This window comes from Pagrus major, chromosome 15, assembly GCF_040436345.1.
Source record: "Pagrus major chromosome 15, Pma_NU_1.0".
NCBI classification, from domain to species: domain Eukaryota; kingdom Metazoa; phylum Chordata; class Actinopteri; order Spariformes; family Sparidae; genus Pagrus; species Pagrus major.
The window spans coordinates 4,840,279-4,865,697 of record NC_133229.1 but is presented as its reverse complement, the minus strand read 5'-3'; the positions used below and the strand labels follow the sequence as shown (position 1 = coordinate 4,865,697).

Genomic DNA, 25,419 nt, shown 5'->3' with positions numbered 1-25,419 from the left:
ATAAAATATAAAGTTGTTAACTTTTCACTGGAGTGAAAGAGTCTGTGAAAAGTTTTAAACTGTGTAATATTACATCTGATATATGCAGAACAAATACATACACATCTCAGACATTCATCCCAAACTTTATTTTTAAGTTCTACACTCGGCTCCTCCACCCATGTCTGTTTGAGTCCTGCTGTGAGGGAAGGAAAGCAAAGGAAAACACCCTGCGGATAACAGGATCAAATTTATTTATCACCTCCAGGGACTGGAGATGCTAGATAAAAATAGGTGTAATCAAATGATTGTCTCTTTAAAGTCACGTTCCCTTGGTAATGCAACATGTATAGAATTAACATCAAACAATGTGCAGTCTATTCAGCTATCAGTGAGGGGATGAACATGGGCAGGAAAGGGATTGGGAAAATGGACTTGAATAAATAAGGAACACTACTGGGAAGCTAAAGAATGGTATAAAAACCTCAAAAACACAAATCATAATGGACCCACCCTTTAATCAGTGAATCTTTTAGTCCACAAATGCTCACAAATTGTGTAAAATGCTCATTACAATTTTCTCATAGTGACGTCTCCAAATTGCATCTTTGTCCAACCAACAGCCTAAAACTCAAGACTCTTCATTTGCTATCCTAAATGATAAAGGAATCCTTCCATCGAGAAGCTGAAATCAGAAAATGTTTGACATGTTTTCTTGGAAAATGACAATCAAATCAAAATGTGACGAAGCAATTACTTTTCCTTCGACTAGGCAATTAATTGAGCTATAGTAGCTCTAGAGTACATTTTTGTACTTTGTTTAGCCTCCTGTGTTGCTAATTTGTATTTTGGTGTTTGCTCTTCTTGGTTTTTGTTGGATTCCTGGTTTTCTTGGTTTTTGGATAATTTCAGTTTTTTGTTAATAAAGCTCGTTTTCAGTTTCTTAATCCTGCCTGCCCTCCCCTGTGTTTCTGCATTTGGGTCCTAACTTTTCATGAAGTGTAACACATTTTATGATCAAAACAATCTTCATTCACATATTAAATGTGTGTGACGAGCAAACAAGGGATCAAGTGTGGCTGGGCTCAGCCTTACAGATGGGTTGAGGAGCTCATACATCCAGAGGGAGCTCGCAGTAGAGCCGCTGCTCCTTCAAAGGAGCCAGCTGAGGTGGTTGGTCATCTGATAAGGATGCCTCCTGATCGCCTCCCTTTGGAGGTTTTCAGGGCGTGACCAACTGGGAGGAGACCCCGGGGCAAACCCAGAACTTGCTGGAGAGATTATATATCTGATCTGGCCTTGGACCGCTCAGGATCCCCCAGGAGGACTCAGTGATAGAGTGACAGAGATGTGATAATTTGGTCATTTGAATTCAATACGAGGTGATCTCTCATTCTTTGATCTCATGAGCCCTTCCAGTTGTCATCATCTCAAGCTTCTTTTTTCTGTTCCTGGTCAGGCTTAATACTACCCACTGACTGCCTGTTCAACATCATTTATTTTTTATGACCACGTCAGAGATGCTCACAAGTCATTTTTTGCAAGTTCAGGTCTCAAGTCTCTCTGTAATGAGCGTTCTATCATCTGCTGCATGCCACCTGGTCTGCTTTTAACACTGCATAGTTTTATCTAAGGAATTCAAAGTGTGTACTGTGTTATCATCACTCCTTTATCTATTAGCATACAGTATTATCAGCACTGATTAGTTGTTTGGTATATGATCACTTTAAACAGCCTACTGCAGTGCAATATGAAGACAAACACACTATGAAAGCTTTCCTTTAAAATGAATAACTGTATTTTGCTTTGCAACATAAATACACAGCTACAGTAGCTAAATGCAAAACACTAATGCTGCCAAATTATCTGAGATATACTGCAAATCCATAAACTGGTGATATTAAAACATGAACAGTTTTGTTTAAAAAGAGACATCTACCATTTGTGCGACAAAAATGATTCCTTGCATGAATATAAAACTTGTGATGAATTATCATTGGAGTTATTGGCTGTCTTAAGTCCTTTTCTTACAGAACAGAACATTTTTGTGGATACAGTTGTCTGTGTTGTTTAACAGTAAACATCAGCTGATTTTTATTCCCTAAAGAAATGTCTGTGTTTTGGAATGAAACCCATCAGAACCATGCTTTTCTCTGAGATTTGCTTCAGTCAGCCATCAGTTCTAGGTTTACACGTAAGTAGCACACTGTACTAAACGTGTGTACCAGCATTGATTCAAGTTACAATTAAACCAATTTGAAATGTAAAAAGACACTGCAGTTTACTTTCTTATGATAGAGCATCAATTATCAATAATGTACTTATTGGCTGGATAGCACAACCTTTCATTTTTAACATTTTTCAGTGTTTAAATTAGTGAAGAAAAATTCTGAAATTAAAGTGAACTGACCCCTTGCATGCTGAGCTAAACATGTTGGCTAACCGTCCATAGGCGCTGAGGTTACAGTAACTTTCACATTACCAAGTAACTGACCTAACCGGGTTTGTTTTCAGCTACGTGATGAAGTTTGATGTGGTCGATCCAGCATCCTTTATATTCATTCACCAAACATTGCATTAGGTGATTCTTTTGTTTGTGCCTTGTGTTTAGTTCCTGTAGACAAAGCTTCTGACAAACGGGAGAGCAGCAGCAGTTGTTGTGCTCGTCGACATAGTGCTGTTGTCATCTGTGGCCGCGTGATGCACAAGGTTACGAATGAGGGAATGATGTTCAGCTCGTCAGACATTTTCTTAATGTTAATGTGCCAAAAAATAAAAAAATAAAGATTGTTCAAGAGTCCCAATTCTCGAGTGTAGTCTCAAGTCTTTTGAGGGCGAGTCTCAAGTCACTGAGTGTGTGACTCACCATGTCACTACAATACTGCAGTGATGCACTGACCTCCAACTCAAACTAAAGAACTGTGGATCCTTTCTTTCATCCACTGGTACATTACGGTTTACCACTAGCTTCCTGTTTTGTAATGGTATTGATTTATATAAAGACCATGGTCAACAGCTCTCTCCAATAAAGAATACGTGCAGTCTTAATAGGCTCAAGCATTCACCAGCCCTTTTACAAAACAACTATTCCATTTGACATTTTTTAGAAGAGGAACACACAGTTCTTTCTATGTTTGGAAAAAAAAAAATCTCAACAACCTCACACAACCGTGAGCTTGTTGAGAACAGACTACAGGAAGTAAGCTTTCCATTTTGGTGTATACTTGTTTTCCTGTCTTACATCCTCTATCCTTATTTTCCATATTACTTTAAGAGATGTACACCAAACTATATATATTTACCGTGCACATATTTCCATAATATTTTATACAAAAAAAAAAGCTTGACTCTCATTCTGCTGCACCAAATTACTTTTGGTTCTCAGGCTTTTTTTTTTTCTTTCTAAATTGCGAATGAAGCTTTTCCGGATGGGTCATGCTCTTCCAGATAAGTGGATTAAATTAAAGTAGTTTTCCAATCATGTATGATTACTGTGTGTATATACATACACACACACACGCACACACATATATATATAAATATATATGTGTGTGTATGTATATGTATATGTATATATATATTTATATGTGTATATATCTATATATATATATATATATATATATATATATATATATATACATACATATATTTGTGTGTAAAGGTCTGCAGGAGAGCTTGATGTAGAATGTCATTAGAAAATATCACCTTCTGCTCAAATGTGTACATTTGGAAATAGATTGGGATCGTTTTAATTTTGTAGTGAACATGACTGAGTTTGTGTGTATGTATTCACATGCATGTGTATGTGTGTGTCATACATTTGCACTCTGATCGCAATATAGGACTGTCAGCGCTGTGAATGGAGGCACAGGTCTTTATCTCTGCTTGGTTCTGCCTTTTGTCTTCAAAGTAAACTCTTCTCTTTCACTTTCTCTCTGACTGCCATGACTTACACTTAAAGCTACACGCATACACACACACACACAAGTACACTTGCACGCACACATTTGTATCCGAGCACACATATGCAAAACTAACAAAGCAGACTGTCTGTGATCTCCTGAAAAGCTCCTCAAAATGAGCGTGAGCAACTTTTATATCGCACACGCGCACACACGTGCATGCTCTTCTTACTTCACACAGAATATATTCTCTCAGAGCAGATTTGCATACTTATTTTGATGTTGCTTGTTGTTTATGTCTCAGATTGCGACGTGTGACCCAGTTGCTCTTGCTCATTTTGTCGCTATTAAAGGAAACCTTCATCCCGCTTTTCCTTCAGCAGATGGGTACAGGTGCACTAATTGCTATAAAATCATAGAACTTTTAAAACGAACAGTGTGTACACCTGAGGAATTAGCAGTGCAAGATGAGCATGTGTTAATAAGTATTCCTCAAGGATTTTAGATTAGAAAAAGGTGCTGCACACTTCCCCAACTTATTGGCTTGTACTGACAAGGTACTGAGGATTTTTCACACAGCCAGTCACATATGGAGCAAGATGAAGTGCCTCATGTAGCTCTACATTAACTCTTTCTAAATGACAACTTAAATTAGAAGAAAAATGACGATGGAAATGATTCAGAAATCAATGATTTGCATGACATATTCTGTACCTTAGCCTCAGGTTTTCATTGCCTTTTAATTGCTAATTATTGTGCGTATCTGCACTTTGGAAAAAGCCATGATTAAAAATGCAGCGACACAACATCCTAAGGTTTTTTATCTCTGATTAGTATGCGCTTCTAAACCCCCACATTAGCGAAGTCTCAGGGCATGCATATTTAATGAGAGAAACTATCCACTGTTTTGCACCTGGCAACAGGTGCTCGTTGCACAACAAAAGTCACGCAAGAGAAGGTGGCTGTGAAACCTTATAGTGCTGACTATTGATGTGGTGTCACTGACCATGTGTCTTTTTTTCTGCTCATATCTGATTACATGTAATGTAAGCAGACACCACCTGACAGCACGCTGCTTGAGATTCAATGTCAAATGAGATGGAGGCAGAGCGATTTAAGAAGGAGAGACAGGAGGAGATAACTCACATGTGGGTGCTCTTTCATGCTGTTTTTTTTTCTTTTTCCAGATCACATCGTACAACTTAATTTAGCAAGAGAAAGCGCTTTAGTTTTTAAATTGATTCATATTTGCAATGCACCCCACTATCTCTGTCGTGGAGAAATGTCAGCTGACAGCTACAGGCAGCGAGAAGATATCCGCTGGCCATATTTGTAAAAACTGTGTGTGGTTCATTAACATACACCACTTCTGTATTCCTGAAACTGCCTCTCTTTCCCCCTGTTTTCTAATATCTGTTCTTTTCTAAAAGGATCTCCTCTTCTTCTCCTTTCTTAACATCGGAGCTGTTCCTCAACCAACTGTTTCATGCTTTTCTTTTCTTCCATGCTTCTGCTCTGCTTCCCTCTGGCTCCACTAACCCCTGACCCCTGCAGACTGGCAGTATGAGGGTAAGAGGGCAAACATCGGTTGTCTATTTTCCTTTTATTTCATCGCATCCCTATATCCTCTTTCACTGTTTCCCTCCACCTCCCTCTTACTCTCTCCTCTTCTCTGTCTTCCACATTGAAAGACATTTAATCTTGAACTTTTCTCACGTCAGCTGCCGAGCGAGCTGCCTTGCGGCGCCTGTTCCTCTACACTAGACACCTCCCTTCCTCCTGTCTCCACCACTCCACCTCTCCTGCTGCCCCATCTGGTGCTGTCTGTCAAGCTGCCATTACCTGTGTCCCATGTGCTCGTACCATCTAGCTGCTGCGACCTCCATCTGTGAGGCTGCTCTCGTCAGTGCTCTGCTTATGATGTCGCCACATGCTTTGACCACCCTGTTTGTCCGGTGTCAGTGTCGTGCAGTCCATTCCTGTTGATGTTTGTGCTGTAGCAGTCATCGATGCTTCCTGCTATAAAAAGATGTGTCAATGTGACAGCTTATGGCATGACAGAGACAGAAAAAACATTTTGAGTTTTATTTGCTCAGACCAATGAAATATTTACAGTGCCAGCGTGTTTTTGCAATGTTGTTCTAGCATTGCTGTCAGCTATACTCAGACAATACTGTACATCAGTTCAGAGGTATTGGCAGTAAAATAACATTTCTACTTACATACTAATGCATCAGTGTACACTGTAACTAGCAATTAAAAGCTTGAGCTGGTCTCGGTTGAGATAGTTTTACCTTCTTTATATATACAGTGAAGTACTCTGGGGTCCAGCAAGGATTAACTGGGTAAAGGATGAGTTCTGCCTTCACACAAATATGAAAATATATATAAATATTGTCTACTCGCGCTCATGCCAATGGTGAGTCCACAACATTTCTGGAGCTTCACAGCAAAACAGTGCTGCAGTATTCTTCTAAGCAACTGAAGTAGCTGGAGAATTATTTTAAAAATGTAAAAAAAAAAACTAAACAGCTGAAAAAAATTCAACAAAATTCAATAAAATGACTCCATACAGCTTGTCCAGCATAATCTCTGGAAAGGTCTCTGGAAGCACCCAGAACTGAATTGATTTGAAAAGATGTTATTTTTGCCCCCTTTTTAAACCCTAAATCTTCACTGTAGCTACTACGCTAAAAACATTATACACTTTATTTCTTTATACATCTATTTTACTATCTATTTATTTCTTTGTTTGTCTATTTATTTATTTATTTATTTATTTATTTGAACATTTTCAAACAAATCCACTTTAGTACTTTAACAGAATGCTGCAATGCTGTTTTGCTGTAAAGCGCCTGACATGTTTTGCGGACTACAAAACTTAATCCTTCAGCTCAGTTTCCGTTGGCATGGGTGCGAGTAGATGACAAAATATACATTTTTAGGTGAACTTATCCTTTTAACAGTCATTTCATTGTTCTGGACACAGTAAATGTGTCTGGTGAAACTGTTAAAACCTCATAAGTGGCCCCAAGTAGAGCCTGTTTTTGTACTCACAAGCCACAACTAACTAAAATAGGGCTGTAACTCAGGATTATTTTCATTATCGATTAATCTGCGAGCTTCCCGACTAATCAATTAATTGTTTAGTCTAGAAAATGACAAAAATTCTGAAAAATGTCCATCACAATTTCTACATTTTAAAATTTAGAAATTGTAAATAATACTTAATAATTTGTGTCCAATTTAAAGTCCAAAAACCAAGGATTCTTAATTTACTATTATACATAACAAAGAAAAGCAGAAAGCCAATATTTGAAAAATGACTTGAATAACTAATCAATAATCAAATAATTGCCAACTGATATTCCTTTCATCGACAAAGTGATTAACTGACTAATCATTGCAGCTGCAGTCTGCAGTTCATCATCAGAACAAGCTGCAAAATACATGTAGTGAGGTAAAAAGTTCAGTATCTCCTTCTGAAATGTTGTAGCATAAAATGAAATGACTCAAATAAAGTCCAATAATTTACCTTGAGAATAGTTCTTCAATAAATGTACTTAATTACTTTCCACCACTGCTGTACATCAACAGTTTAGCTTCAATACTAAATCTATAATTCTTGTTTTCGTCATTTTCATAAGCTGCCACGAGGCACAGTATACTATTGGGATTGCATAGAAAATTATTCATATAGCAAACAGGAAATGAGCTTCTTTGCTAATTTTCTTTTCTTTTTGCATATGCAGAGTGTAAGCTGTCCCGACCAGGACCCCCTGCAACCATAGTGACCATTGATGAGGAGAGCCCCAACGGTATGTACCAAACAGCTTCCCACCTGCGCTCTTCACTTATTTTTGCTCCACTTCATTCTGTATTCCACCATTGTAAATGCCTCTGCACTCAAGTGGTGTGGATTACACTGTTGGGATTATCTCTGTGTACTACAGTGAATTTAGCTTTGGTAATGCAATACATATTAATACTTCCCCTGTTGGGATTGCTCAGTGTTGTGATAGGGTACAGTCGCTCAGCTGATGGCTCTTGGGGCAGGCTGGTTATAGGAGATGTTTTGTCAGACATCCTGGATTGTCATTTTGATCATATTTTAAATTAAATATAAATAAATTCTACTTGTTCTTGCTTGTGTATATTTGTTTTGCTCTCCCAGGGTAACTGGGAAGTGTGCGTGTGTTTGTGCGTGTATGGATGAGTGAATACAGATGGTGTTTGGCATGCAGACATGACATGCGGTTCCATTAATGAGTAGTCTGCTCCCCGCACAGGCTGCCTTTACTGTGCTATACCTGTGCTGCATGAGTCACTGTAGCATACAGCATACACGCAGCACTCAAGCGGGTCAGGTGAAACTATTCTTCCCCCACTTTTCTTTCCCTAAATCCATCTCCTCCTGGCCTCTTAATCACCCGCACCCACTTCTCAGCTCTCTCTAGACACCGCCTCTCTTTTCTTCTTGTGTGTCTTCACTGAGTATTGAGCATTTGCCATCTGCGTTTTCTTGATGACTACATGTGTTTGTGCGAATGCGTGTGTGTGTGTGTGTGATAGGGAGTGTTTACTGCTGCTTAGGGAGGAGCTATATGTTCACTGAGGGAATGAGAAATGCGTTTCCCTAAATGGAGCAGGTGTGTGTTTGTCTCACTTGGTTCTCCCTGCAGATATTACTATTGCAGGTTAATAGAGTTTAATGAGCAGCTCTCACTGAAGATAGAATCCTGAGCTTGTTTATACAATCACAATACTGTTGCGCAGATGCTCCACTTGCCTGCTATATGTGCTCTAGGCGTTGCTTTGTGTGTTTTGGAGAGAGAAATCATGTGTGTGCGCACATATGCATACACCTTTGGGCATATTTGTATCCCAAGAGTACAATTGGGTGACTCTGTGTCAGATGAGGCTGCCATTCGTCATTGCAATAGCCTCCAATCGCGGCTGTCACACTGTCTCACCTACTCCTTCCTCTCTGTGTGTGCAGCTGTGTTTTGGGGCTTTGATCGATTGCCGGGGGAATGTGTGAGATGGAGGTAGCCAAGCCTGCATCCGAAGCCTCCCTCGGCCCACATGCGCCGATGCTCTGTGTGTGAGGGATTTGCGCTAATCTTCCCTATAAAGCACTCATTTACCTGGGATATGGGTCTCTTCTGGCTGCACCGTCCTTTTATTTATCTCTCCTTGATGAAACAGCCCAGAGCCCGTCCTCCCCGTAATGGAATGTAAAACAGGCAACCCGCCGTTATTGACCAAAGCAATTATCCTTCTAAATGTGTTTCATCTCTTCTGTTCTGTCACACACAAACCATACAAATGGCACATAATAAGATTGCATCTTTTTGAGAGTTTGCCTTTATATTCATTCATGTCAGTGAATGGGGGAGCAAACAACATAATCACTCGTCTGTCTGGCCTCGTGCGGTTGAGGTCAGAAAAGATAGACAAACAAACAAATGTGTAATCCTGTTTCACTTTTGCTCCAGAGAAGAACAAATTCAACACCCGTCAGAAGAGGCAAGAAAATGTATGGTTCCCTATGGAAGACTCACAGGAATGTGATGACATTTGCAACTGTCAAGGCACTGTATTTTGTCAGCAGCTCATATATTTATTGTCTTGGGTGGAATCATATTTGACTCAGTTAAGAGAATGGACCCTGGCACAGACATTGAGACATAATCCTGTTTTCTTTGTTCTAGCTTGTTTTTCATTTTAAGCTGTCTGTGTTTGGTTTTCACTTTGGAAACAGAAAGTCATGAGGGGATAGCTACCCAGTTGTTCAAATGAAGCGTTACATGTTTAATTTATCCGAGCTGCTGCTTCTGCAGACCCACTGACAGGTGCCAGACACAACATATAAAGTCTCACTTGAAGAGTACATTTCAAGTTGGAAGACAAAGCTTGTTTTCTATAGGCTCCTTTGCTTATTAAGCCTATGAGCTAAATCCAAAAGAATTTAATCAGATTAAAGAGATTTCTATCTCATAGGATGGGGGGAGCTGGATCTGAGGAGTGGAGAGAGAGAGAGAAAGAGAGAGAGAAAGAGAGAGAGACAGAGAGAGAGACAGAGAGAGAGACAGAGAGAGAGACAGAGAGAGAGAGAGAGAGAGTATTTTCTCATTGACAGAAAGATTCCTACAACAGCGGTGGGAAATCAGTGTGTCCATAAATGAGGATGCCGTCTCCTCGCTTTTATCTTGTCTCCGCAAATTCATGATTTGTATCAACCGTTGCCTGAAGCATGTGAGGATCCTCTCAACCCTCTGCATATTGAGCAACAGCTTATAGGAAATCAGAAACGAGTGTTGCTGAAGGGCTTTATAAAAAAGAAGCAGTGTGGTGTTCTTTTATGTGGTGTATCTGCTGAGGTAGATCCACTCTCAGTGCTGGTAAATCATTATGTCTTGAGGAAGGCTGACATCCTCTTGAATGAGGCAATCAAAAGAAAAGTCCTCCATGGGCTGATGATGCAAGTTATCGTATCAGTTACTAAAATACATGCTTGACCTTAAACATTACCCCCTGGATACACCAAATGTTCAAAACACACTGTCTGATGGGTAATCGAACCTATAACCCTAACCCATCAGTGGTAGAGGAATTCAGTCCAGTGTTGGAGGGGTTCCTTTAGTTTTAGGTTAGAGGTTAGGTTTAGCCATGGGCCAATTTGGTCTCCCCAGATCATCATATTTTTCATCTATTTGGAATTAGATTGATTTATAAAACTGTTTAATGCTTAAATTTTCGCTGCAAGCAAAGTCCTTTGCGAGCACTTGCATTGGCTGTGGTCCAGCTTCAGCCTCTAGCCACTGCGATATACCTAGACTTGCAGTAATTGTTTTGACAGGCTCTGTTATTAATTCATTATAAGCCTTCCATTAAAGGTCATGTATTGTAGACTGTGCGATATCCTGTCTTGTTTATATAAAGCAGATCTAGATGCTTAATACTGTGAAAATATCAAAATGGTCAATCCCTAGCCAAATGCACAGTCCATTTTCAGAAACTGCCTTCAAATGAATGGATGGGTCTTCTGTGAGGTTGTGATGTCACAACTATACAGCCACGCCCCCAGGGAGAACGCAGGGCTTTGAAGCCAACTTTTGTATTGGCCAGACGATGTACTTACAATGTCACGTGATGCACCAGGGCCCTAAAAGACTTTTTCCCATAAGCTTACACTGTGAATGAAGTGGCTGTACAACGGTGAATACACAACCCCTACAAAATGACTTGTTTCATTTTCATAATTTGAGCCATTTGATCCGATAACATTTGGAAAGTCTAGAAGAGCCACTAGAGTAAATTGTTTTATTCCCATTCACATTAGCTGGGCGCTAAACTGGAAGTTAGCCGGCTTGGTCGGTGGAAGTCTCTAGTGCACACGTTTATGGGCCCCACAATGTGGAAGATCCAGATAATTTCTCATAATAAGTGCTCACCTGGCACATGTGCCAGAAAGGTTTTCTAGCTTCTAAGTTCGCTTTCTAAATATGTGGCCAATTAGGAATATTCGCAGTAGAGTTTCTCCATTAGTTCCTGCTCTGCCCATTAACTTTACATTGTGATGACGTCGAAGATTATTCAGTTGCTATTCCCAGCTCGAGTAAAGTTTTATAAATATAAAACCTCCATGGAGCCAAAATTCATAATAGAAAGAGTCATAATTGATCTTGTTTGCAGTTTGAAGTGTCCTGTCAACAGTTTTAAAGACATCTCTTTTATAACGGTGCTCTATGGGGAAAAATGCATTTTTGGAACACAGGAATTTTTGGCTGCAAAACCATGAGCAGCCACTGGGCAAAAAATTGGAAGCAAGGCTGAGTGGCGCCCTTGTATCCAGGGCTATAATGAATTCATGAGCTGATGCAGAAACACGGGGGGTGGGGCCTGCTCAGGCCTGTGAGAGCTAACCAATCAGAGCAGACTGTGTTCCCTTAAAAAAGACAGAATCTAAAATGTTTAGATGTGTTTAGACAGAGAATGAATAGATGAATTGCTGCAGCAGTGGACAGTGTGAGAAAAATAATGTGCGTTTTGAAAGTTGAAGCATTTAAACATTTCCCAGACACCCAAAATAAAAGTGTGAACTTGGAAATAAGCATAATAGTTGATATTTAAGGCTGCAGTCATTGCCAATATTTGAAACTGTGAAAAAGAAAGATGATAAAAACTTTATGTTGGCTCCACAAGTTGTTAATATTATGACCAAGTGAAAAAGCATGGTGCAGAATGAGGCATAATATCAGCTTGCAGACCTCTCTCCACATTGTGGAGATTATATGATGGTAATTTCAGACCAGTTTCATTTCCATTTGCATGGGCTTCATATTCACATTGTTATATATACAATAGATTTGTGAAAAAAAATGAATAAAACTCTTCATTTGAATAAGATAGAGATGAAAATGTTATCTGAGAGTGGCACTCTAACACAAAGCACCCCTAACCCTTCCATCACTTCATGCCCTTAACATTGTTACAAGCACTCAGACCAGTCGTTCATGTGATGAAAGTACACTCTTAAAGGAGGAAACGGTATCCTTGTCTCGCCTCTGCCTCTTCAGTTTCATCTCTGAAGTTGTTGCACCAAAATCAACCACACAAACTCTGCGAGAAAATGAAGTGACAACTGCGTCAGAGTCTGTATGAAGAGGAACAAAGCGAGTCTCTTAAAACGTCTGCCGTGTTTCAGCTGCCTTCCCCTTCAACTCCTTGCTTTCATCATCGTACTTGTATGTTGTGTTAAGACTCTTTGCTGCTGTTTTTAGACCCAAGACAACTGGCCACAGACACACCATTAAAATATTTGACAGAGCTGAAATGGTTGCACACAGAGAGAATATAGAGGACAGGTGCCAAATACCATGAAGTCTGTAAAAAGGTCTCTCATCTCATGCGAGATGAGCGTGCAGGATTTCCTCCTGTGTATAATACCAGGTCCTGCGTCTACCGCTTCACCTCCAGGATCCAAAGGGCTTGGAGGCAGGTCTAGAAAGTGCTAAGTGTGTTAGCAGGTTAAAACAATTAATGAGATGAGCCAGCCTACGTGAGTGTTTTTCTCAGCCACCATGGACTCATTAGCTTCTCTCCTTAAAGTTAATTCAATCCCTCACACTGTTTCTCTCCACCGACCTTGTCATTAGTTCGATCATGCTCTCTGTCGCTTCATTCCTTTACATTAACATGAAAGCCTGTCCCCTGTCTCCATGTCTGCTTCCTCTTTTTTATATATAGATTTCCAGGCACGGCATCTAGTCTATTGCAAGAGGAGGAGCTTGATGTCGTCTGATCACACGAACTATATGATACATGACTAATTTGTATACACGTGTAGGGACTGCAACCCTTAAAATATGGAAAGTGATTAATGAGAACTTGTCTTTGAATTTGTAATGCTTCTTATAGACGGTGGATATAAATTCTGAATATTAAGTTGTTCTGCACATTTTAAGAATAAAAGCACTGGCTGAAATTAATTGTGTAGTTCAAATTTAGGGTCAGTTTTTGTAATGAATAGCAAACTGACTACCTGAGGAGTCTGTAATTTTCCATCAGCTGCACCTGGATGGCAGTAGTGTCTCCTCCTAGCTTTCCCCAACAGTTGGCCAGTTAGTCACAAGCATGTAGCACTATGCCTGCCTCCCTATGATGAATCTTCAAACACCTCGAGTCAACCACCTCTAGTTGAAACAATAGTAGTTGTCAGCAGCAGAGCGAATTGATGTATAGGGCTTTCAGTGTAGCCCTGCACAAATATCAAGGGCATAATTTGTAACTTTATTGCCAAGTGGGGTGAAAAAGTCTTGATCCATGGCTGAGGAGAAGCACAAGGTGCATTGATCCAGTGTTTGCCATACGTAAACAGAGTTAACTAACTGTTGGCCATCCAGCAGCTGATGAGTTGATGCAATGCCAGGTTTGAAGATGTGGATCTGAAGTGAAAAGTCACTAGTCAGTTATATCCAATGTTTGTAACGAGAGGAACATGATTTTAACCCAAAAAGCAATGTTCAGTGTTTCCTGCAGGATGGCTGTGGGGGGTATTTGACGACCTGAGAATGAGACTCATAAATCAACTACCTTTCTTCAGAATAGCTTTAAGAGTTTGCCTACATTAGGCCTTCATAGTCGCTTTAATTTTCCACCTTAATGCACGCACACTGGTTTGCCTCTCCTTTCTGTTTCTCTCTTTTGTTTTCTCTCAACATTATCTTATCTGTCGGCAGTAAGTCATATAAAGTCGGCCAAGAAGCACCAAGGATTTTTTCTGCCACGACTGCATTGTCTCAACAGCAAGTGAGCCGCGTGTGGAGGAGGCTTGTTGATGTATCCGATCAAAACTAACGTGCATCGAATCACAACAACCAGGCGCGCTGACAAGTTTGTACAAAACATCAGTAAGTATGCCTACATCAAACAGGAGCGGTCGCATCACAATCAGTGCGTTTACAGGAGGGATGTAGTAACAGAGAGCAACTCTCTGCAGAGCGTGTGTGATTGTCCATGTAATTAATCGGGATGGCGTCTATCTTTCGGATGATCTTAAAATTTGAAGTATAAATTGCTAAAATGGGTCGCCATTTTACCTGGGCAGCCCGCCCAAGTGAAGTCTATGTGTGGGAAACACTGCAGTAGCATAATCAAATTGTCCAGTTGACTCCCATTCGCTGTTTGTCATAGCCGATCGTTTGATGCATAGAAAACACTGCAGCAGGGTCATGTCTATACAAAGAGGCTTAGAGGAGTTTACAAAGTCACAATTTTTTATACGTTTGATATCCGGTGCATTTGGTGTGTTGAGCAGGTTATTTAAACAGCTTGAATTTGAATAACCATATTGAAAATATGGGTATATCTTAACAAGGTTGCCTTTAATTTTGCTGATCGAGACTGTATACGTTCCTGTTCTGCCTAATAATTGCAGCTAGAGAGCAGAGGAAACATCTGGACTGATCGGACTAGAGCTACCCAAATGGTCAATTTTAATTTTGTGGAGCTGTGAATTCTGTTACTCGAACAAAACGAGCCCTGCCATTCTGCTGTTGGAGCATTTACAAAGTGTGTGTGTTCCTGCCTCAGTGCAGTTGCTGTGTGCGTGTGTTTGTGTGTGAGTTATACAAAAGCAGGGACATGTTAAGCTTCTTGTAAAGTCAGTTTTTTTTTTTTTGTTCAGGCACATGCACACACAAACACACACACACACACACGCCGGTCTCTGCTCAATTCTATGATCACATCCAGCTCTGATGATTGCGAGGTCATCAATATATAATTAGAGCGTAGCTGAAAGGCGGGGATTAGTGCACAACACCTGCTCCTTGTGGATTAGAGAGCAAAACAGGAGGGCGGGCCGTGCAGCGAGTTAAACTGTAACCTCGGTGCAACATCTTTATTTGTGTCTGTTTTTTGCATCTAACAAGCACTTTTCTTGTGTTTACATAACATAACATATTTTATGGTAAACACTGTCTGAAGGTCTTTTTTTAATCAGAGATAAGGTGGCCGGCGACAGCCTGTACCGCTCGCTCCTAATTAGACTACTAGTTTTGCTAATGCTATTATTTTTCTTTAGTGTTTGATGTGCAAATACGAACACCAATTACAGAATAAATGGTCAGTCTAATTACTTCCATTCTTGTTGTGAATCACGTTGTGCTTATCATCATTACACTATAGAACAGGTGTTTCATGCTGCACTGTATCGATGTTTGCATGAACATACAGTGCTTGGATTCTCAGAGATGAGTCAAATCTAACAAAATATCAAAATGTTACAAAAAGTAATCAGTCTGTGCAAAATTTGCCCAAACAATACTGTTTTTGCACATCGGATTCTTTTCAAGATAAAAAGAAATCTCTTTTTTATGATTGCTGGTGCTGTGGAGAGCACACAATCCTCCCTGCATTATTCAGCTGGTTTTCCCCAGAATATGGTGAGATTGTCAACTTGGATTAATAATGTCATCATAGAATATGTGTTTTTTTTTATTCCCATCTCTCCAAGGAAATCCCAGTGTTCTTCCACTGCAGCATCCCCCACACACACACACACACACACACACACACACACACACACACGTACGTGAAAGGACTATAGATATGATAGTTGTTAGAGTTTCCACTGTACTGTGGCACAGACGAGTGGGGGAAGATCACCGCAATATGTAAAAAGTAACTTGTTGGCCTCAACACAACAATAAAAGCTTTTCCACAAATACATAAAACAGTGGAAATTCTTTGCAGATTATGTAAGAAATGAGGAAATCTACCTTTTATTTTGTAACTCACTTGACATTCAGAGAGCTCTTCCTCCCTCAAAGTTGCAGAGTTGCAGAACACTGGCAGGATCGGTAGAGAAATCCCAGAGCTGTTTCACTGAAGCAGTGATGCCAAGTTTGTGGACACCTCAGTAGTACTTGGGGCGATTTTAATGACACTGACATTTTTCTGGCTCATAACTGTTAAAACTGCAATGAAATTGAAGTTAATCAAAACCTCTTTGAGTGTTTGGAGTCACACACAGCTCATTGTCAACAGGACCAAGCCTTTTCCTCTGTGATTGCCCCTAGTTATAAAGTATTGATTGTAAATCCTACATTACACCACTGCTGTAGGACATATTGGTGCATTTATGTTTTTCTCCAGTATATCAAAGGGAATGTAGGGGAATGCGTGTGCCTTCCTTTTTTAACCTTGGTGAAACCTACCCCTAGGGGTTATTTAGAGGCTGTCTGTAATGTTGGATTTAATTTGTGTTTGTGAGCTGGTAATTTGCATTCCTCTGTTAATAAGATACAAAGCATTCACCAATTAATTTCCAGCATATTGTAATGAGATTGTGGATTAGTTTAATCCTCACATTAGGCTGCACAGACATTAAAATGATTGGTCATTCATATTTCGTGTTTGGAGATCATTTTCAAGCAATGACAATTTGCAGGCAGAATAAAGTATATGCTGCTCAACAATAGAGAGGTTGCTGCGGAGATTTAACCATCCAGTGAACATGCTGACCACAAGCCTGTTATTTATTTTGAATGAACAGTCATGGCTGTAAACCAGGAATGGTAAATGGATTGCACTCATATTGCACTTTTCAGCCTTTGAAGGACAACGTGCTTTACATTCAACTTGAAGCAGTTTGAGTTTCTTTGAGTTGCTCAAGGTTTAACCCACAAGCCACTTCACCTCCTTAACTACAGCCACCACCTTTTGAGAATTGTTCCTCTGTGGCGATGCAACCTTGAAATCTACTCTACCCACTTGACTCTTAAGGTTAATGTGGACAGGCTGTAGGATTCTGCTGACAGCAGAGGGCTGCTGTTGAAGTGCCTTGGCGCTGGGGATGACAGTGTCGATCGGCGTTTGGTCTAAACTGAAATATCTCAACATTCGGTTCAGGCATTAGTAGTCCCAAGAGGATGAAGCCCAAATCTGGATCACCTGACTTTTCCTCTAGCGCCACCATGACTTTGACATTTGTGGTTTTGAGTGTGTTAGCAGCCATTGGATGGATTACCATGTAATTCAGGACATATTTTCATGTTCCCCTTTCTTTTTTTTGTGATTCCTTAACTTTTCCTGTGCTAGCTTGTCTGGAGATTCTTAGTTGTTCAACAGCTTCATACTTGGGAAAGATTATGTCTAGAAAATGTGCTAGAGCCAATGTTTAGTTTGTCTGTTCTCTGGAGTCTGTGGAAGAGCACCTGCTCCCACTGTAAAGATAAAAGGCTTTTTTTAAGGTAACAAAAACACAATTATTCTGATTTTCAGGTGATTATGCACTGATGAAAACCAATTGTGAATTTTATATTCCGTTTTCGCCACTAGATCCTCCTGAATCTTACACACTAGCCCTTTAAACTAAGAATGTTGTTGCTCAATTCAGGTGTAGCACCAAGTAGAAGCAGTGGAAAAAGTGTTCACTGACTACAAAGTATTTAGTCATGTTGAGAAGCAAACCTTTTTTCTCAGTTTTGAATGTGGTTATTGCATACTACACTGGAGCTCTTGCAAAATATGTCACACAGCTATTTTTGTCCACATGGGAAATTCAGTATGATCTTAACAGAATCTTTTAGGTTGTTTTTTTGTCTTGGAGAACGGTGCATTTTTTCAGAATAATGTGTTAAATTTTGTATTGAAAATGTTTAAATTTCAGATGGCAGAGTTTTTTTCCAGAAATATGGATATACATCACTAATGTGATCAGGAAACACTGCCTGTGTTAAATCTAACCGTCAGAAAAAAAGGGGTGAAAAATACCATACCTATGCCTTTTAACAGTTTGAGCTGTATTGGTGAATCTTCATCACTCTCTCCCAAAGCCACAGTAGAAACATGAGTGATGAGTTTGCCCTAACTCCTAACTGATGTCATTTCGATGTACAGCTGCATAAAGAATTGCTTAAGAATGACGGCAAAGGAGTCAGTTCCAATAACCAGGATATCTTTCAAGCTAAGGTGGTAGATATGCACATAGTCAGACCCCATCCATTATCAATGGAGCAGCTCTAGGCTGTGAGTCAGAGTGACATCACAGATGAAAAGCTTGGTTCTTGAAATTTCAGCTACAAACAGACTGCATTTATGTGAGATGCAGATACTAAGGGAGCCCTTTACAACGTCATGCAGTGGCAGTTTGATCGTTTTTTACAATGATGCCCCAATTTTCTGATTTTCAAACATGGATATGTGGCCTACTACTGGAAGTGGCTGACATTCGTTGACTACTGACTCTGGTGCTAATCGTGACATGTGATTTAAAAGGCACCCACCAGAGAGCGCAAGGACAGTGTCTCACAGTTGCCATAAATCATGAGTTGTTTGATGTCTGTAACGTGGTAGAAAAAAAACAAAAAGAAGTTTGCTGCTGCTGAATGCACTAATGTTATGTCATTATTCAGGTCGGGTAGGTTTTTGGTTTTGTGTGAGTTGTAACATTAGGTTGAGAGAACTAGCAGCATGTGGCTATCCCAGCAGCCCCGGGATAGCCGATTAGCTTAGCTCCACAGGTGGTACAGTGCTTTTGTCTTGTCATGTTGTACTAGAATTGAGAGTTCTGCACACAGTGCCACTATACCACTCTACTACTACTACATTACTCTAGTTAAGTTGAAAGGTTTATGTGAGAAATAAAAACATGACATGTTGAAGTTGCCTTGATGGACTGTAGTGCTGCTAAACTCTTGTTCATGGGCTGTCATTGTGTTCCTCTTGGGAGGAAATTAGTTTGAACATTTTTCAATCAAACCGGGCCTCAGTGTTTTTGTTGTTTGCCCAGTTTGGCAAACCCAAGATGCTGGGTTACAATGGTGACAGGAGTGTTTTCCTGCATGCTGTTGTTTCCCTTTTCATAGCTTAGCTTCCTCAGTATAGCTAGTCAGCTAACTTTGTTTCAACCTACTGAGGCTAAACAGCTGAGCTGCAGCTAAGTGGTGCGGGGATGTGTAACGGACACTTGTTCTGCCTGCCTTTGCTGGTGACAGGAGACAGTTTTCTCTGCTGGATGGACAGTCAGAGGTTGCCATCAGAGTGACAGTGGGAAACAGTGGTGACTGTGCTGAAGAGCAACTCATGCATTGCAGCAAGTCCAAGAGGACACACTATCTCAAATTCAGAAACACATAGTAAACCCCCTCACACTCACAACATTGCTGATCATGATGTCTCCTGCTTGCCTCTACTCTTCATATAGAAAAATGCATCTGAATGGGCCTATACAGCCAAGTGAATATGCTCATTCTGAATAACCAGAATGTTGAGCATTTAAGAACCCTGTTTATTTATCATTTGGACAAAGTGTGTGTTTAATCGCGGATCACCATAACAGAATAGACCAACACGATGCTATACAGTATTTAAGTATTGATAGGACTTGAGTCATACTTACGGGCTGTCTATTCTCTCTTTCACACATACAGTACAACCTCATGTTACTCTAATTAATGAATGCAGTTTCTATCCTAGCAACAGCTTTTGTGTGTAAAGGTTTTGACCTGTTTAAAAGGCTTTGATGGAGTAAATGGACTGCCTGGTCACTCACTCTTTACAAGTAACCCTGTGTAACGACACGTGTCAAACCTATGATGTACAGTCCACTGATGTCTACACTGTACTGTATGGGATGTCAGTGACCTGATCTATGCTAATGCATTACATCCTTTCCAGAAGTCATAAAATGTGACTGCCGTGTGCTGAAGGTGCAAAAGTTCTTAGGAATGGTACAAGACAACACACAAGTAAAATGAGCATCACATTTTTGAAAACAGAGATTACCTATGTGTTTCCAGATTCCAGATTTAATAATTATTACCATTTCAATGAAACATTGATTGAAATGTCTTGGTGTGTGTCCTCAAGGTGGACAAAACAGTACCATACAAATACACAAAAACAATACAGTGCAAATACACATCACCATAAGCTGTTCAAAAATACTCAAGCAAAGTAAATAAGCAGGAGCTTAAGCAAGTGTCGGGTGCATTAAGAAACCCGCAAGGGGACACAGTTAAGTTGAATTCATGGACTGAACTCGTGATGAGAGGTTAAGGGCCCTCACTGCCTCAGGATATGTGCTGTTATGAAAACAAGTAGTTCTGCTCTTAATGCAACATAACCTTGTTCCTGAAGGAAAGGAGACATAAAGTGCTTTGGCTAGACAATGGGGATCCTTGAGTATTTCGCTGAGTATATGGAAATCAGCTTAGCAATCTACTCACCACACTCTGATAGAGAATGTCAGAAAACTATCACAGTTAGTAAAAATCACACATCCATGCTTTTGATACCTTGAACTTCCTGAGCTAAAGGGCTTTCTGCACAGTATGGCTTACACTGACATTCCATTTAAGACAAGAATAATTTAAAGCTTAAATGAACAGAATGATGTCTCTATGTCAGGTGTAAACACAATTGTACCCTCAGCCATGCAGCCAAACAACACATGAGGTAACAGTTGCCGTTATACATTTCACTTTTTGGCAGCTTTATACCTAGAAATGTATCTAAATATTCCATTCGCTTACAAAAGCTGTAGCCAACAAATACAACCTACACCCCTCCCTCATGAAGTCAGTGTAGATGGATGTGCCTGAAGTTTACAAGCAGTAATTCTGACTCTGAGTGGCGTTTTATTGTACTTTTTTGAGAAGGTCTGATATGGATTTTAAAATGGATCTCATGCTAAAATGGAGCATGAGATCTGAAGCTCATGTTTGTTTTTGTGTCCACAGGGCCACAACCACCCTTCTTGGTTTTTAGAGACGTTTCAGGCTGTTATGAGACACCACTGAACCAGTGAGGAGACTTATGCTCTGTAAGAGGCAATGATTGCATTGTTCTACCGAACAAAACTCCCGACGATAACAACACTACAATAAGTAGTGCTAGTTCAAGGCTAGGCTGTGTTGATTCGTCTAGTGTTAAATGCTTTTAATGATCTAATCAATCATGGATCACATCTCATGCTCAATACAATGCAATATCAGCACTGTACATGAGACAGAACAACCGGACGACAATTGTCATTGTATTGACAAAGGTTCTCTATACCGAACAGCAGCTTCACTGAGCGCTGTGCACTAAATAGAAGAGAAAAAAACAGGTTGTACTTGCTTTAGTACTTGAGCTGAATGAACAACAACAGAACTGGCATCTATTATGATGCTGCCTTTTAGAGACAGTGCTGATGGTTTAATGTACTGTTCAGTAACATCCATTAAGTCTGTGCTGTCCATCTTTTCTTTTAACACACAATCTCGTGAAACAAAGCAGCATGTTTCCCTCTCGGTTTGATTTGATTACAGTGTGAAATCACAGCTGAAAAAGTTCCAACATAGCACAGGTTGCGGTGGTAATGATTAGCAACTACCGCAAGAGGTTCCTTTTTCCAACCTTTTGAACACATTCATAATTTGTGAACCAGCAACGATTCTACAGAGGTACATCTAGAAACTGCACACAAATAATACTTAAGATTGTGCCATGATTATAGTGGATGTAGGCAGACAATAAAGCTACAGATAAATGAGTGTGGCACTGAGTGCGTTCATTAGTCATTTTGGATTGGATGAGTATCTGTCATCAAGGCTTTATTATTGTAAAAATCTTTACTCCAGCTTGTGTGAATTACACATTTCCAGTTTTTTTAAGTACAACATGTTAGAACTAGAAACCTCAAAAAAGGAATTCTTTTTTCATTTAGTTTTTTAGTTTTTCTTCAACTTGCCGTCGCTACAAGCTCATTGTCAAGTTCTTCTCCAATTTTACAATGCCCTGAATAGTATGGCTGCATCATATCTCTGTCGTATCTTTCAGGTGACTGCACAGAGCTCTGCTCTACTCTTAGGTCATATGGTTATCCTCAGAATAAATTGAAGTTTTGTTGGTAGGAAAGCATCTGCCAGCACTGCTCACTACCTTTGGAACATACTGTAGAGTGGGCCTGATCTTTTGAATATGTTAAAATCAAGATTAAAAACCCAATATATGTGGTGGAATATACCAAATTGTTATAGTTGATATGCTGCAGTGTGTCTTCTGTGTATACATGCTTGCCTACTGTATATGCACACAGAAGGCTAGAAGACTTTATTTTAGTTTTTTTGTACTATTTATACTGGTGTTGTCAAAAATATTGACTTTTTGATACAAATAGATTCAGAATATTTGTAACAACTCAACACTCATTTCCAGTATTGTGACAACATTTATTTTTTTACTATATGTAATTTTTGAATAGACAATTAGAGCAATGCTAATGATGTGGATATGGATGATAATGCCTGTTTGTCAGTCGGTCAGGTCACCATTGGATTGATTGCCATGAAATTTTGTACAGACAGAGACTTTTTTACACAACCCCCACTGTACCAGACTAGCTTCACTTAAATTATGCAGGGATAATGTAAGTCTGACTTTAATTGTTGTAAAGTGAGCGCCATGTTTGTTGAGTACTGGTCTGTGTGTACATGTACTTTTCTTGTGCAAACTTTGTTATTTTAAGTATTTGGGTTTTGTATGTATTTTATATGTGAATTGTTTTAAGATCTTCAGGGGGGCTGCAGCAACATGAGAGTATGTTTGATGTCACTGATGGTACCATAGTGATTGAGGAGATGATGTTTGTACTTTGGCTTTTTTTGGCAATCAGTACACGGAGGCAAAGTACCTGCCTGCCAAAGTGATGGGAAAAGGCCAATAGTTTCACCCAGGCCGAAATTAACCAAATTTCAGAGGGTTATGGCCTGCATGGACAAAATTATGCTCAGGGCCCAAAATAAGCTCTCCATGCGCGCGCACATATGGCTAACACCTCGCCAAGTGTGTCAAGGAAGTAAAAAAACACTTGAAAGATCCATGTTTACTGAATGAAACAGCTGCAGCTTCTTTTCCTTTGTCTTTGACTCTAGTTAACCCTGGCAGAAGTGCAAAAACAAACAGACGTTTTCATGTCAAATCATATCAAAAGTAATTAGAAGTTATTCAGCATTTGGAGAGATATGATTGCTGTGATATTACATCCTTCCTCACTTGGTGGTGACTTTAATACACACATTTTATTTCTGGCTATGTATACTGCACAGTGGCTCCCCTGACAGCTGGTGCACATGTTTGTATTGTATGTGTTAATAAGAGTCAGTGCCTGATTAGAATGTGGGCACAGCAATCACTCATAACAGGTTATCACAACATCTCATCTCACATAAACTTTTAGAAAAAGCTAAACGCTCCTGTGAGGGTTTTCTGAGACAGATACCCTCTAGTCTTTAAATTTGACTGCATTATGAGAATGCCCTCGCAGTTATGCGGTCACCACTCACTGTGAGCACGCAAACACATTCAGTTTTAAAATACCTCTAATGTACATCATCCTCCTCTTCCTCTTAGTCATGCCACACAGAATTGCTCAGACACTAATGATGTGTTGCAGAGGCCCCACAGTCATGACTGCATATGACTTGAGAAATGTCTTGCTTCTTGGTTTATTTCAGCAGCATCACTGTATACTTTCATTTTATTTCTTTACTGGAGAATGCTGTTGCAATATTTAAGGTTTTGTCTGTAGAGAGTGAAGGATGAACTCATTTTAAAGCACTTCATGTACATTGAAAAGTGGTGGACAAAGTAGGAGATAATAAGGAGATATTATGTCATTTTATTATTGATAATTTTATTTTGGGTTACTACTAGAACTGGTTTACATGCTTTAGTGTTTAAAAAACACATCAATTTTCTCATACTGTCCAGAGCTGCAGCACTGGATTCCCTCTCTTTCTGAACACTCTGTTTTAGCTCCTGTCTCTTTAAGGCCCCCACCTGAATACCCAGTGTCCTCTGACTGGTCAGCTCCCACATGCCTGACCCAGCACCGCTGACAACAACAAAAGAGCAGCGGTGGTAAATCAACTGTTACGTGCCAAACTAGCTGCTGATGAGGTGTTTCAGGAGCAGTGTTTTCTGTGGGAGAGAGGAGCTTCTGTTGGTGCAGATTTTTACCTTTTTGGTGCAGATTCTTTACCTTTGTTAACACTGAAGGAAAGGAAAAGGAAAAATAGTATTGACATACTGTTTTCTGCTCCCTCGATAATCTTAATTGCTGCATTTATTTTGCATGTACATACAGTATCTTCTCTTTTTTTATTCCAGTATGTGTGTTAGTATTATAAAGCTCTTAACAGTCCTGTATATGGATTTACCTTCAGTGTTGTTTGAGCAAATGCCTGTATATATTTAGGCAAAAGTCTTGGACTCTAAGATTGTTCATCATTGACAAACTGGGCTATTATCTCATCCCAGAGTCTAGGCGTCTGGATTACAAAGGCTGATCTTGTTTGTCTGATCTTCCACTTTTGAACATCCTAACAAGCTGGAGCCTAGGCCCCGGTGCTTTGAAAGTAATCTGTAACATCTTAAAATCACTTGAGTGAGTAAGTAACCAGTGAAGTGATGCCAGGATATGGGTAATATGGTCTCATATTAATGCCAGAAAGAAGCTTTTTACCATTTACAAACAATGGGGAATTAAGATAATCCAGAGGGGACATTACTATGACACAAATAGCAGTCTTAAGTTTGTTTTGTGGAGGAATGCTTAAACGTTTCACTTTAGTTATTTTCCAGAGTTAAAGGAAGCAAGATTTGACAACTGGTTGTCTGTTTATTCATAATGAATGTGTTTGTCCTGCAGTGTGTAAGTAAGTCAGATAGAGAGCTGCACGGGTTTGAAATCTGGGGTTTGGTTATCTTGGCCAAAGGATCTCAAGATTTCTTGGCATTGAACAGCATCAGTAATGGTCGTCATAGAGACAGCTGTGGCCACAGAACATTTGTGCTTGGTCTTTGCCCAAGTAAATCTGTGTCGTTTGAATAGATATTATGAGGGTGAATGAGATGTTGAAGAGGGAATGTGACTATATGAAATAAAAATATAGGGGGATACCTGTGGAGATATTCTGAAATGACCCACGTAGTCACTCAGACAGTTGAGATAAACTGAAGGACTACTCTCAATGGTTGA

At 39.8% G+C, this 25,419-nt stretch overlaps 1 protein-coding gene across 1 annotated transcript in view; it reads left to right on the top strand.

Moving 5' to 3' along the window:
- The window catches only part of LOC141009331 (protocadherin-15-like), a 195,457-nt gene that overhangs the window by 34,944 nt on the left and 135,094 nt on the right, over positions 1–25,419 (top strand). Inside the window, exons 3-4 of the mRNA XM_073481880.1 lie at positions 5,436–5,450; positions 7,634–7,699. Coding sequence (XP_073337981.1) covers positions 5,436–5,450; positions 7,634–7,699 — 81 coding nt within the window. The remainder of the gene's footprint in view (positions 1–5,435; positions 5,451–7,633; positions 7,700–25,419) is intronic.